Source organism: Arachis ipaensis, chromosome B5 (assembly GCF_059453495.1).
Source record: "Arachis ipaensis isolate K30076 ecotype BB chromosome B5, ASM5945349v1, whole genome shotgun sequence".
Taxonomy (NCBI): domain Eukaryota; kingdom Viridiplantae; phylum Streptophyta; class Magnoliopsida; order Fabales; family Fabaceae; genus Arachis; species Arachis ipaensis.
In genome coordinates this window covers 2,067,345-2,081,499 of record NC_142440.1, presented here as the reverse complement: position 1 = coordinate 2,081,499, position 14,155 = coordinate 2,067,345, and the positions used below count along the sequence as shown (strand labels likewise).

Sequence of the window (14,155 nt, the reverse complement as noted above, 5' to 3'; positions counted from 1 at the left end):
TTGTCCTAATGTCCAAATATGTGATCTCACATCATACATACATGCAGAGATACATATCGATATAATAAAAACTCAGATGCGGCAATTTTATGTAAAATTAATAGATAAAAACAGTTAAATAATTTAATTAATTTGACTAAATTTTTATTTAATGATTCTAAATTATTAATTTTATTCTATTCGAATTTTCACCACCCAAAAAACAACAAAATAAAATGTGAGTATGTTTTGAGTAGGGCTGGAAGTGAGTTAACTCATGAGTCAGCTCGAGCTCGACTCGTTAACAGCTTGATAAGCTAAGCTCGTAAGCTGGTGAGCCAAGCTTGAGCCTGAAATTGAGCTCATAAATTAAATGAGCCGAGCTTGAACTTGGATAAGCTCAGCTTATTAGCTCGTGAACTGGCTCGATTATATATATATATATATATATATATATATATATATATATATATATATATATATATTATAACAATCTTAATTATTTAATATTTATATTTATTTTTTACATATAATTTTAATATAGGATATAAATAAAAAATTTATAATTTATTGATAGATAAACAATATATAAAATTGATCTTTTCAAATATTTTTAAAAATATATAAGTTATAATTTATTGATATAAAATAATAGATTATGTATTTATATTTCTCTTATTTGAGCCAGCTCGTGAGCTCGAGCCAGCTCGTGAGCTATTGGTGAACCGAGTTTGAGCTTAAGAAATAAGTTTGATTGATAATGAGTCGAGTCGTGAGCTAAGCTCAATTTTTGTGAGTCGAACTTAAACTTGGTCTAGCTCGACTCAACTTGGCTCACTTCCAGTCTTAGTTTTGAGGGACTAAACCCACAAATAAATAAAAGCGCACAAAACTAAAATAAGAAAAGAATGAAAAGAGTTGCTTAGTTTCACAGAATCCCAAGAAGAAATAATTATTAAAATAGAGTTATGTTCATGAATTTCAGTGCATTAATGATTAATTGATAGTAAAATTAAATCAAATTGAGAAAGGAGACATGAGCGAGGCAGCACCGTCAGGGACATGGAATATTAAAATGTAAAATTCATATGAGAACGTGGCTAAGGGTTTTCAATTTTTCATATTCATTAATACTTACTAGTACTTAATTAATTAGTGGTACTGATATTGAATCTACCCAACATTGATCTTTGCTCATTCTTTTTTACTTTCCATTTATATATTATTTACTTTTATTAGTAATTACTGTGAACACATTTTAAAGTAAGTATATATTCTAATAATTAACATTTTTATCAATAATGCACAAATATTTTAATTTTAATAATAATATACTATAACAAATAAAAATTATTTTACTAATAATTAATTATCAAAATTACATCTTTTGAATATCATTCAAATACACAATTCTATACATATATTATGTGCCACAGCCCACATGTAAAGAGAAAAATAAAATAAAATAAAATAATAATTTAATTTTGATACCTACCTTAATAACAGTATAAATAATTTTATATAATTATTTAATTAAATTCATATATTAAGATATTTTTAAATAATAATTTTAAAAATTAATTACTTTTATTTATGATGTAATAATAACTAACTATTTATCTAAAATTCTTTATATTGATAGTACTTGAAAATTAAATTCAAATAAAATAATATAGACTTTATATATCATGAAATTTCTGTATATAGCAAATATATAAGTTAAGCTTTATTTCATCCAATATCCAATATTCAATTTTGTGTCGGCAGTGAATTGAATTATTGAGACTTATCAATTTTGTCAACTTTTGTGGGCACACTACTTGCGTAGAATAGATCTAATGCAACTTTTCCTTTTGATATATAATTATATATATTTATTTATATATGGTTAATTTCAAATCCCCATTTTAATTTGATTTTCAAGCACCAGGTATATGCAGCAAAAGCATTGTATATATTGAAGAAATAAAGTATGAAATTTTTATTTTACTAACGTTATATGTTGTAGTTTATATTTATTAAAAATTATTTTTATTTCAACTTATTATCAAAGTAACTATTATCATTTTTAAAAATTATATATATCATAAAAACAATTTTAATAAATTATTTTTAAAAATAATTTTTTTTAATAAAAAATGTATACTAGATTACAGTGGTCGTCATCATGGCAAGCATGAAGTACGAATTAGGTTTCCGTAAGTTTATTAATTTACTGAAATAATTAGGTCTACAAAATTAACATTAAATAAATAAAGTATATATGTAATATGTTTCTATTACAAGTTTTTCAAGAATAAGATTCTTAATTCAGATAATTTAGATCATATAGTACTATATTATACCTAACTATATGCAGTTGTTGACCAATTTAGGATGAACATGCCGAAAACCTATATCTAGTGGCTATTATACTTGCTATAAAAAAACATTTTCAAAGTTAAATTTACGAAAAAAATTTTGATACATTTATTAGAGTAATTAGCTTTCTTATAAATATATTTTGTTATATTATTATATTAACTCATAGACGTATTTTCAGTAAAAAAAAATGTGAGTAAGAGTGTATTTTAACTACTTACAGATCTATAATAATTAGATAATTATATAACTGCAATATAAGAAAATACTAAATATTAATTACACTTACAATCCAATATAAAAATCTGTATATTTATTTTTATTAAATACTATGTTAATTTAAAAAATAATTAATTGATATAATAATAAGTAGTATATATATCTTGAAGTATGAAATAATCCAACGAAATTTGAACCAAGTGAGCAAATAATTAAACATTATTATTGTTAATAATGTCCTAACCTTTACAAAAGTAGTGATTGATTTAATTTGGAGCAAAACATCAAGATCACTATAATTGTTTTCTTGAAGTAAAAGAAACTCATATGATATCAAATCGGAGAGAGTAGTGAAAAAAGGGAGACACAAAAATAGTAAAATACATTCCTTTCAGTTTGATCAGTCGCATTCACATTATTATTGATGTTGAGAAGATAAAAGAAAGTAACTAACCATGGAAGAAGCAATAATGTTTGTAGCCAAGGAGAGAAAATTTTGTAGTCATAAAAATAAATAAATCAAATGAACAAATAATAATAAGAGTTTTTGGCCAAAGTGCATGTCTTGAAAGCAGGGTACGGCCAACCAAGTTACTCAATCAGCTTCCTTCTATATAAGTACGTACTTTGTAGATTGCACCCAATAGAAAAAATTGTCTAAGAAAAAAAAAGAACTAAAACCCCTTTTTCATTTTTAATTTAGACAACCCAAGATTGAAAAATGACAATTCATTTTTTATTCTTTCTTTTTATTAGAGGCATGAGTTCCTTCTATGAAAATTGTTGGTAAAAGATGATAAAAAATGTTTTGTATGATCTAACATTTATCAATTTTACATAAATAATAACTATTTGATTGAGAGTATTTAATTTATACATCAAAACTATTTTAGAGTTATAGACACAGGACACGATACGACACAGGACACACGGACACACAGATTTAAAATTCTTATAAGATATGGGAACACGATATATATATAAAGTATAAAATATTTTTTAGATAAATTGTAATAATATTTTAGTATTTTATTAATATTAAAATATAAATTAATTTTGAATTATTTTTAATATTTTTTTAATTATATAAAGTATTTAAAATATATTTTGTTTTAATAATTAATAATATACACTATTTCTAAACTCATTTCAATAATACATGTTAAGAATAACACTAAACACACTGACACGTAATAGTATTTAGGTGTGTCCAAGCGTGTCCGGAGAAGAATCTTTTACTTTTTATTAAAATACAGTTAGACACAGAAGACACGCGTGTCGGACGAGTGTTGACGTGTGTCGTGTCTGAAATGTATCCTACACGGGGACATGACAAATCAAGGAAGTGTCCGTGCTTCATAGTGTACACCAAAATCAGTTATCAAAGTCAGCCACCAATATAAAATACATATTGAAAATAAATTAAATCATACATGTATTTATATACAAATACATTGATAACTGATTTTAGTGACTAATTTTAGTGTACAAATAACATTTTTTTATTTTGTTAACAATAACAAAATCAAAGTGCTAATACGGTCTACTATGATTCATGAAGAAGATTTCAACATAAAAAAATTTCAATAACAAATCTGATTTAAGCGTCAAATTTCAAGGAGTAAAATGAGCACTTAGTTGTTAGAAATAATTAATATTTTTTTTAATATTACACGAACAATTAATCAAATTATTCTGTAATAATAATAATAATAATAATAATAATAATAATAATAATAATAATAATAATAATAATAATAATAATAATAATGGAGTACGTATATTTCGGTTATTTCAGTTAGGGAAAAAATTTAGTTACCATTTATGTTAAGAATTTTGTTGGAGGCAAAGAGAATGATTTAACTCTTAAGAAGAAAGAAGCTATGGAAGTTGAAACAGCGAAGCATATGGCGTCTTAATAGTTGTATAAATGGTTCTTCATTCTTCACTTCTTCCCTTCACACACATTCATTCTCCTTTTCTTTCCTTTTCCTTCTTCAACCTTCACGCAATTCCCACTTTCTTCAACATTAATTCTTTCAAGGTACGTGTGTTTGTGCGTGCCATTTCTTTTACTTGTTCTTCGTCTTTCACTTTCAGATCTGTTTGGATTTCAAGCTTCATTCTTTAGTTTTTACTTCACAGATCTGGTTCCACCTTCGTTGCTCTTATCAATCAATGTTCTTGTTTGTTTTACTTCTATTGCTTTTCGCTGTTGCTATGTGTGTAGTGTGTTCTCGTTCAAGATTTTATCTTTTGCTCAATTTTCAACCAGACTCGTGATTAGGTCTCAGAATTGTTAAAAAAAAATCATTCCTTTTTGTCTCTGAATCACAACCAGCTCCTAAAGCTGTGTGTTTCTTTGCTTTTGCTCAATTTGTGTAAAAACGTACACTTGCATAGCCAATGGTTGCAATGGTTCAGAACAAGAACAGAGTTAGCTGATCAGAGATTCATCACTGACAAAAGAATGATGGGAGCTTTTCGTACATGTCAAGAAAATGATGTTCATTAATAAGTGATTATACCATTTTTTTTTTTCATTTTCTTTTTTTGGGTGAGATCCACCGCTTCTCCCTTTAGTATTTTGTTTTGTGTCAGTATATGGGTTGGAAATTGGAACTCAGGAGGAAAGGGATCTCACTCACAAGGTTGGTTGTGTCTTTTGCTTCTAGTGGGACCTGTGTTCTTGGTGGGGACCATTCCCATGTGAAAGTCATAAAGGCAAATGTGGCACTAACATGGAGTGGAAAGTGTTGTTTAGTGTCGGTAGAATCAGATTTCATGCATTTACTAACACCTTAACCTTGCCCATCTTGTTATTGAATATTGACCAGCTGGAATTAATCATTTAAAACCTTTTCTACTCTTTTTTTTTTATCAAAGAATTCTTTTTTTATTTTTCCACTTTGCTATTTTTTCTGTGCGCCAAAATTGGATCTACCTTGGGAATTTGTGTCAGGTACTAGATCTGGCTGGGGAACTGTACTACTTTGAAGTACTGTTATGTATATGTGTGTGTGTGTGTTTGTTCTGCTTTCAGTTAATCTAACCAGCATTGCTTCTTGTTGTCTTTTCATGGTTATTTTCTACCTTTGCCACTGATGTGAATAATTTGATCTAAAAGTGTGTTGTTGGCCCTTATCCTTCTTTGTGGGAGGGTGAGTAGTAGTAGTTCTGATCAAATGGTTTTCTCAAGTTGAATAAGGCCATACTTCATGAATTGGGATTCTCAAGTTGAATAGCTTGGTTTGTTTCATCTGATGTTTCCACTTCTTTTCAATGTTCAGGCATCTGCCAGATGCTGGTTCTTGTTTGGATTCTTGTAATAGGGGGTGGTTAGAGTAGCTATTGTTAGTTGCTGGTGTCCTTTTCTAGAATAATGGTTATCCATGATTACAAAATGATATCTATTTTTGTTGTTTGCTTGTATCTATCATTATATGATTTGATGGGAGGAATTGTCACTGAAGTTTTAATATGTGGCACTTCTGCAGATAGTTAATTGAATATAACAATGAAGCATAAAGATGGAAAACCGATCAACCATCCAGACAAGAACAGGAATGTCAGCTTGGCAATCACAGTTATTGTTCTATGTGGAGCATCTTTCTACCTCGGTGGAGTCTTTTCTTCTGGAAAGGATCCTGTTGTCGCCATCACCGATCATAGGAACATGGACTCTTCTTCAGAAACATCGGTTTCTCTAGTAGCTAAAGCCATCAGTTTCCCAGAATGCAGCAAGGAATATCAAGACTACACCCCATGCACAGATCCAAAGGTATTGATTATTGATAGCAGTTCATGTAGGTGCTTTTGGATTTCTACAAGAAAATCTTGTTATTCATTAACCATGCATAATTTCTTACAGAGATGGAGAAAGTATGGGACGTATCGGCTCACCTTGTTGGAACGCCATTGCCCTCCGATTTTTGAGAGGAAAGAATGCTTAGTTCCTCCTCCAAATGGATATAAGCCTCCAATTAGATGGCCAAAGAGTAGAGATGAATGTTGGTACAGGTATAATAATTATAATATACTATTTATGAGTTGAATCACATTGATAATCTCTTTGTAAAGATTTTTTTTTTTGGTTACATCTCTAATGTTCAAATTTTCTGTTATATCTAATGGCAGGAATGTGCCATATGACTGGATTAACAAGCAAAAATCTAATCAGCATTGGTTGAGAAAGGAAGGTGACAAATTCCAGTTTCCTGGTGGAGGTACCATGTTCCCCAATGGTGTTGGTGAATATGTTGATTTAATGCAAGATCTGATCCCAGGAATGAAAGATGGAACTGTGAGAACTGCCATTGATACTGGTTGTGGGGTGAGTTTAGATGATTCTTTCTTCTTTCATTTATTTATTTATTTTCTCTTTTCTTGGTATATGTTCTGCCAATAGCAATGCAAATTACACTTCTGAAGATTCCTTTTTTAAAATGAATTATTGTGTTGTGACTACAATGTGAATTTCACAGTTTGAAATTTCAATTAATCACCATAATTCTGATTTGTTTTAGGTTGCTAGCTGGGGAGGTGACTTGTTGGATCGAGGGATTCTAACTGTTTCTCTTGCTCCAAGAGATAACCATGAAGCTCAGGTTCAATTCGCTCTAGAGCGTGGTATCCCTGCAATTCTTGGTGTCATTTCTACACAGAGATTACCATTCCCAGCAAACTCCTTTGATATGGCTCACTGCTCCAGATGCCTTATCCCATGGACAGAATTCGGTAATTCTTCAGAGAATTTTGGATTTTAGTTGTTAGACATGATTTATTTGTTTATGCAACATTGTTAAGAACTCAGCTTTACAATTAATCCCAATAAGCATCTAATTTTGTCAGATCTTACTAAGCATGTTTTTGTTTCATTGCTTTGGTTTTAAATCATGTAAATTCAGAGCTGCTTTCTTTTTTCAATTGGCCTGATAAGCATGTTCAAGTGTAGGATTGTTAATTATCCTTGATCATGTAACTAATGTAATAAAGTTTCCACATTTATTTCAGGCTGCAAAATCTCATTCTACTTTTTCTGCTTAGATGATTTGTTAACTGTTTAGAGTTTAGAAATTGAAGTGATATTTTATCTGCTTTTAGGTGGACTTTATCTCCTCGAAATACACCGTATTCTTCGTCCCGGAGGATTCTGGGTCTTGTCCGGCCCACCAGTCAACTATGAGCGCAGGTGGCGAGGATGGAACACGACCGTGGAAGAGCAAAAATCAGACTACGATAAGTTGCAAGATTTGCTAACTTCATTGTGCTTCAAGTTGTACAACAAAAAGGATGATATTGCTGTGTGGCAGAAGGCAAAAGACAACAATTGCTATGATAAGCTTCCAAGAGAGACCTATCCTCCGAAATGTGATGACAGCCTTGATGCTAATGCAGGATGGTACACGCCACTCCGTCATTGTTTCATGGTTCCAGAACCAAAGTATAAGAAATCAGCTCTAACATACATGCCTAAGTGGCCTGAGCGATTGAACTACGCACCTGAACGGCTTATGCTCGTCCATGGCGCCAGTTCTAGTACTTTTAGTCATGATAACAGCAAGTGGAAGAAGCGCATTCAGCACTACAAGAAGTTGTTGCCTGATCTTGGAACTAGCAAGATTAGGAATGTGATGGACATGAACACAGTATATGGAGGTTTCGCTGCAGCCTTGATCAATGATCCCCTGTGGGTTATGAATGTGGTCTCATCTTATGGCAAGAATACGCTCCCTGTGGTCTATGATCGCGGCCTCATTGGAACCTTCCAGGACTGGTAACAATTTTTCTTCTTCATGAAGTCATAAATGTGAACCATAATGTTCTGTGTTTGATGCATAAATGTATTTATCTCTTATCATAATATCTGGTGTTCATGTTAATCTTAATATTTGGCAGGTGTGAAGCTTTCTCGACATATCCTCGTACTTATGATCTCCTTCATCTTGATGGACTCTTCACTGCAGAAAGCCACAGGTAACTTTGTGATAGTTAACTTACTCTGGTTTGTGATAATCAAATGTATCAAGCACACTGTATTAACTAACTCTGAACTTTGTTACTTGGCAGATGTGAGATGAAGTATGTGTTGCTGGAGATGGACAGAATTTTGAGACCTACTGGGCACGCTATCATTAGGGAGTCTACTTATTTTGTGGATGCAATTGCAACCATTGCCAAGGGTATGAGATGGACATGCCGCATAGAGAACACGGAGTACAGCAGCGAGAAAGAGAAGGTATTGATATGCCAGAAGAAGCTATGGCAGTCATCCAGTTCAAGATGACAAGTTGGTGTGCTGAAGCAGTGATATGAGACAAGGGATGGCTAGAATCGTAATTCCTCAGAAGTAGAAGTGAAGGGAAACGAATTCAGAAGGCATTCTCAAACAAAGGTTGATGATTGATGATTGATTCATTCTGTGACAAAGTTGAAAACCAAGAATCAGTCAAGTTCAAATTTATATCAAAATGAAGATTTGGTAACAATAATCTGATTTTTTTAAGTTATATAGAAAATTTTCATATACATATATTCTTTATTTGGCATCAAATGTATCGGAAACTCCTCTTTCTCCCTTTCTTCTTTTATCTTAATTTTGTTGTGTAATATCCAGGATAATTCACGTGAAGAAATCAAAGTTTTAAATCTCACAGGAAGCATATGATATGCTATGTTTTACATGAATTCCAATACTTTACAAGAGAATAACACAATACTAATACTGAGTGTTACTTACTATACAGATTTTGTTCATGATAACTTGTAGATGAAGTGGATGATAGATCTATGGCTTGCAACAATATTTAGGCACATAATAATCACAAAGTATTGTCACTTTTCTTGGTCCTTAGAAACGTTGTTTGCATTCTTTCTCATAAACCCTTGTTTTCAGTCAATTCTGCATCATTGCAATTTTGGTTTTACATAAATTATAGATATCTGATTGCAGTTTTGGTTTTCAGTGCTCAAATACACTGCTCAAGCTTTAAAGTTCTTATATATTGAAGGCCAAATCTATTCACATGCAATATAATTTGCCAAATAAGACTTTGTTCAACTAAGCTCAGTTTGCTTAAAATCCTTGTAACTATTTTGATTATAGCAATAATGAAACTAACACATGAAAGATCTAAGCCGTGTTAAATATTGTTGCAGCCACCATCACTGTCAGCATCCTAATACCCCAATTTGTAATTGAAAAACGGTTAGTTGGAGGTTTCCCTGTAATTCAGCTATGTGAAACTTTTCTTAACCACAAATCCACAATAACCCATCTGAAAATAGTATATATAGAAATAGAATCCAGTTTGAATCAATATACTATGATGGTACATAGTCTTTTTTCCATAAAATAAAGTGTATAAAAATAACTGTCCAATACAGTTTCCATCACAAACTAATGTAGAACCACTCATAAATAATTAACAAATAGGTCAACATATTCAGAATATAAAATTCTAAAACGCAATGTTAAGTCAAAAGGACATTGGCAAAAACACAGCAGGGCCAAGTTTTGTTAACAGCAAAAGGTTTCTTCCAATATGTGTGATTGTATGTATGTAGGTATGCATGCATATACTGCCACCATATCCTGAACTGAAAAAAGAAGAGAAAAAGCCTCACTGTGGCTGAACATGCTTACACATGTGAAGGCCGCGAGTGAGCTTGGTACTGTGTTCCTCCCAAATTAATGAGCTAAACATGTGATATCTGAGTACTAATCTTGCTTCTGCTCATGGAGATCTTCAATCATTTCGTCAAATGTAGTAAAACCTGGATGTCTTGGTATGTTTGACTTCCTCGTATTCCATATCAATTTGGCAATTTCTGTCAAGTATTTCAAACATGAGTACAAGAAGGCAGAGTCATGGAACTTGGGACACATTAAGCAGTGGCAAAAGAAAATAAAACAAGAGAAGGACTTGAATTTACCCCAACACGTATATCTCTGTTGCTGCATGGGAATCAACTCAACGCGTGGAACGTGAGCAATGTTTGGCCAATCTTGCCCTGTCTCTCTCTGGCATCGCTGCTCCAGCCCAGCACATTTCTCAATTGTGAGGGAACGCAAGTTTGTCAGGTTTCGAAAGCTACTTGGAAGTGACCTTATCCTTGGAGAGCCACCAATGCATAAGCGTTCCAGAGAAGTCATATTTCCCAACCATTCTGGCAATGAATCGACTTCAACTAGTATCAGAGATTTGAGGGATGGGATACATTGAAGACCTTCTGGTACTCTACCACCGATACTAACATCATGGAGGGCAGTTAGCTTATTCATGTTAGTTGGTAGAGTCATCAATTCTGGGCAAAAAAAGATACGAAGGGACTCAAGACAAGTTAGGTGTTCCACAACACTAGACAAGGATTTTAGTCTTGGACAATCGTAAATGGTCAATCTTCGAAGAGAACTCAAGCCTTGAAAAACATTCTCTGCCAAGGACTCAAGCTCAACACAATCATCAATATCCAGTTCCTGGAGTGAGCATAGGGTGCCCAGTTCTTGAGGTAACACCTTCAGTTTGGGAAACCTATGAATCGTGAGCTGTTTAACACAACGCACACTCAGAAAGATTTCTTCCAGAACGGAAGCCACGTCTTCATTGTCAGATTCCAATCCTTCAATTTGAAGTACCTCCACAGATTGAAGGAGTGGCAACTTCATATTGGGGCTGCATGAAATGGTTAATTTGGAAACAAGTGGGAGCATCTCTACTCCTTCGTCCCTTACAATCCTCTCTAACTTTGGCAACTTTATCAAAGTTAGCTCCTTTAGGGACTTAAAGGCCACCTTCTCCTCCACGCCATCATACGAGTCTTCATCAATGTACTTCACATCTTTCATACCAGATACATAAAGACTTTCTAAATGTGGTAATTTACCAAGTGGAGGAATCTGCTCACAGTTGTTGCAGTCAACGAGTATAACATTAACTAAGCTTGAAAAGATGTTAGTATTTCTCACCCAACCAGGGAATTGTGATCCCCTATAACCCTTAATCCCAAAATTCTTGAGATTATGGGGAGGCTCAAGGGCTTCAAGTACTCTCTCCGGACTAATGCATAATGAATTAGAATTAGAATTAGAATTAGAATTCCAAGACAAATATAAATAACTCAGCTCCTTCTTACTCATCAAATTAGCCTCTCTAGCATCATGTTCGCTCTGGACATTCTCGAGACCTTTAATGTGTAGTCTTCCACCAAGCTGTAAATCATGTAACTCTGCTAAGCCATGTTTGGCTTTTGAATCCACAATAAAAATATTCAGTGTTTTCAGTTGTTTCAACTCCCCCATTTTTGGAGGCATTTCTACTAATGACTGACATCCATCAATTAAGAGATGCCTGAGATCCTTCAGCTTCAATATGTGTTTGGACAGACAAGTAAGCAAATAGCATTGTTCTAGCTTTAGAATTTGCAATTTCTGCAGCCTAGAAACACATTTTGGCAACTTTGTAATGTAACTATTGTAGATATTCAAGTACCTCAAATGTGTTAAACTCTTCAGTGCAGAGAGTTCAGAAGATCCTGTACGCAATGCTCGGAGAGAATTACATAACTGCTCTTTACGCAAAACGATTACTGGAGGCATAAGGAAGATATTGCTAATTGCTGGATCAAGATCAATAAAGGTCCTCAAGGACTCAATATTCTTCAAGTTATTCTGATTTAACTCAGGCAAGCCAGAGTAACTTACATGGTGGACCCTTGTTGACAAATTGGTCAAGCTTGCAGACTCATCATAAGCTTTATACTCTTCTCCCACTATGGAGTGGGCAAGATCAAGGAATAAGTCATGGATCTTGAAGGTGGTGTTTCCATACTTGTCAATCGATACTTCTTGAAAAAATGATCTCTGGAGCAGCTCCTTCCATTGCTGGTTACCAACATCTTCAACCTCCAAATGCCCTTTGGATTTAATAAGTCCATTGGCCATCCAAAGATGAATTAGCTGTTCCTTTGAGATTCGAAAATCTTCAGGATAGAGAGCACAAAAACAAAAGCATTGCCGTGCTGATGGGTTCAAATGAAAATAACTTAGTCTCAAAGCACCCATGACAGCATCAATGTCCCAAAACTTACTTTCCAACACATTGAGCCATTGTTTTTCCTCTCTTTTATTACGCAAAAGGCTTCCAACAACTTTGGATGCAAGGGGATTACCCACACATCTTCTGACGATTTCCTTGCCAATCTCCACCAGCTTTGCAGGCTGCTCCTTGTTTGGGCCAAATGCATAGTGTGTGAACAATGACCAATTCTCATCCTTAGGTAATGGCTGTAAGTGATGAGTAGGGCATGTTTCCATGACAGATGCAACAATCTGATCACGTGTCGTGACCAAAATTGAAACACTTTTGGTTCCTCCATAATGCAACACGGACTTTAAGTCTTCCCATTTGATATTGTCCCACACATCATCTAGAACAAGCAAACACCGTTTGTCCAGCAACACTTGTTGAACTTTGTTTTGCATTGCTTCTAAAGTGGAGAGGTTTGGGTTCACTCCGGTGGAGGATTCTACAATGGACTGTAGAATTCTCATCATATTGAAGTTTGTGGAAACACAAACCCAAATTCTCAAATCAAAATGCTGGATCACCCTCTCGTCATTGAAGACCCATCGAGCAAGTGTTGTTTTTCCAAGTCCTGCCATGCCAACAATGGGATACACAGAGAGGCCATCAATGCTACTGGCATGCTCTGTGAGAAAATCTACAATCTTGTGTTTATCTTGGTCTCTTCCATACATCTGGTGCTCAGGGATGGCAGAACCAGTTAGCCTCTGATCATCATCTTCTTGTTGCCTCTGTCTGACTCCCAAAGGCAGCTGAAACCTTCTCCTATCATCATCAATACGCTGGAACCTCTTGACCATGTCTTTCATCCTCTTGCTGATAGCATGACGAAACAAAATAGTCTTGGGTTGGAAGCGGGCTAACCACCCTTCACTTTGAAGTCGATTGGATTCCATTGAACAATCTTCCAAGATATCTTTCAACACGTGCATGGCATCGGAAAGCTTTTTCAGCCAGTCCTTTATGGCATGGCTTTTGAATTGCTCCTCTGCAGCATCTTGGAACAATGCACGGATTGCCTCGAGATTATCAGACAGCTCTTGGATCTGAGTCAACACCGGAAAGTGCTGCAATCTCATTCTTGACAAAAGTCTTCAAGTTTCCAATGAGAATTCCAAGCAAAGCATCAGTTGCCATTTTCAGAGATGAAAGCAAGGATATGTGAAAGTTTAGTGAGGGATAGTCTGGATTTGCACAATGTCAACACCACTCTCAATGTAATCCATCATTGCTTCTCAGACAATCAACCATTAGAAAAGATTAAAATTATGGGGTAGGTTCCATTACAGAGGGATTCCTACTTGCTCTTTGAGGAAAGCATACAAAGATTCTTACTCAAAGTATATCAGTTACCTAACAGCCTTTCATCATTCTCATACAACTTCACTTTGTTCCTTCTCTTTTCTCTGGTTCCAAGCTAAGAATACAAGAATTTAGGCATGGTCTTCCTTCCCTTTTCCATAGTTAGAAGCTAAGAATATTCGTATCTCTTGTTTACAATATCTCTCTCT

General features: G+C 33.9%; 2 protein-coding genes across 8 annotated transcripts; one reads left to right on the top strand and one right to left on the bottom strand.

The window, feature by feature from the left end:
* Positions 1 to 4,355: 4,355 nt before the first annotated feature.
* Positions 4,356 to 9,300, top strand: LOC107642400 (putative methyltransferase PMT20). 3 transcript variants are annotated; one of them, XM_016345741.3, is made up of 8 exons: positions 4,356 to 4,603; positions 6,057 to 6,340; positions 6,431 to 6,579; positions 6,697 to 6,892; positions 7,086 to 7,296; positions 7,663 to 8,335; positions 8,458 to 8,535; positions 8,629 to 9,300. In XM_016345741.3, the coding sequence occupies exons 2-8, from the start codon at positions 6,077 to 6,079 to the stop codon at positions 8,843 to 8,845; spliced, it is 1,788 nt and encodes a 595-aa protein (XP_016201227.1). In that variant the 5' UTR covers positions 4,356 to 4,603; positions 6,057 to 6,076; the 3' UTR covers positions 8,846 to 9,300. The 3 variants fall into 3 exon arrangements, with proteins under 3 accessions (XP_016201227.1, XP_016201228.1, XP_088345261.1); XM_016345742.3 differs by lacking the exon at positions 4,356 to 4,603 and adding an exon at positions 5,303 to 5,521; XM_088489135.1 differs by lacking the exon at positions 4,356 to 4,603 and adding an exon at positions 5,515 to 5,720.
* A 523-nt stretch (positions 9,301 to 9,823) lies between these two features.
* On the bottom strand, positions 9,824 to 13,922 carry LOC107642399 (disease resistance protein RGA2-like). Of its 5 annotated transcripts, XR_015883802.1 has the most exons (4): positions 11,446 to 13,922; positions 10,474 to 10,866; positions 10,205 to 10,389; positions 9,824 to 10,158 (listed from the first exon to the last, which is right to left on the bottom strand). XR_015883802.1 is itself a non-coding variant. In XM_088489134.1 (3 exons), coding segments are annotated over exons 1-3 (2,673 nt in total). In that variant the 5' UTR covers positions 13,724 to 13,922; the 3' UTR covers positions 9,824 to 10,387. The 5 variants fall into 5 exon arrangements, 2 of the variants coding, with proteins under 2 accessions (XP_088345260.1, XP_088345259.1); XR_015883801.1 differs by having other exon boundaries at positions 10,474 to 13,922; XR_015883800.1 differs by having other exon boundaries at positions 10,495 to 13,922.
* Positions 13,923 to 14,155: the final 233 nt, after the last annotated feature.

What these genes read in the sequence shown, in the direction of transcription:
- LOC107642399 (XM_088489133.1), bottom strand. Translation starts at nt 13,723, where the DNA reads ATGAGATTGCAGCACTTTCCGGTGTTGACTCAGATCCAAGAGCTGTCT. An exon ending in ACAGAGATATACGTGTTGGG is followed by an intron (nt 10,390 to 10,494) that starts GTAAATTCAAGT and finishes AATACTTGACAG; the next exon opens with AAATTGCCAAATTGATATGG.
- LOC107642400 (XM_016345741.3), top strand. Translation starts at nt 6,077, where the DNA reads ATGAAGCATAAAGATGGAAAACCGATCAACCATCCAGACAAGAACAGG. An exon ending in TATCCCATGGACAGAATTCG is followed by an intron (nt 7,297 to 7,662) that starts GTAATTCTTCAG and finishes ATCTGCTTTTAG; the next exon opens with GTGGACTTTATCTCCTCGAA. An exon ending in ATTGGAACCTTCCAGGACTG is followed by an intron (nt 8,336 to 8,457) that starts GTAACAATTTTT and finishes AATATTTGGCAG; the next exon opens with GTGTGAAGCTTTCTCGACAT.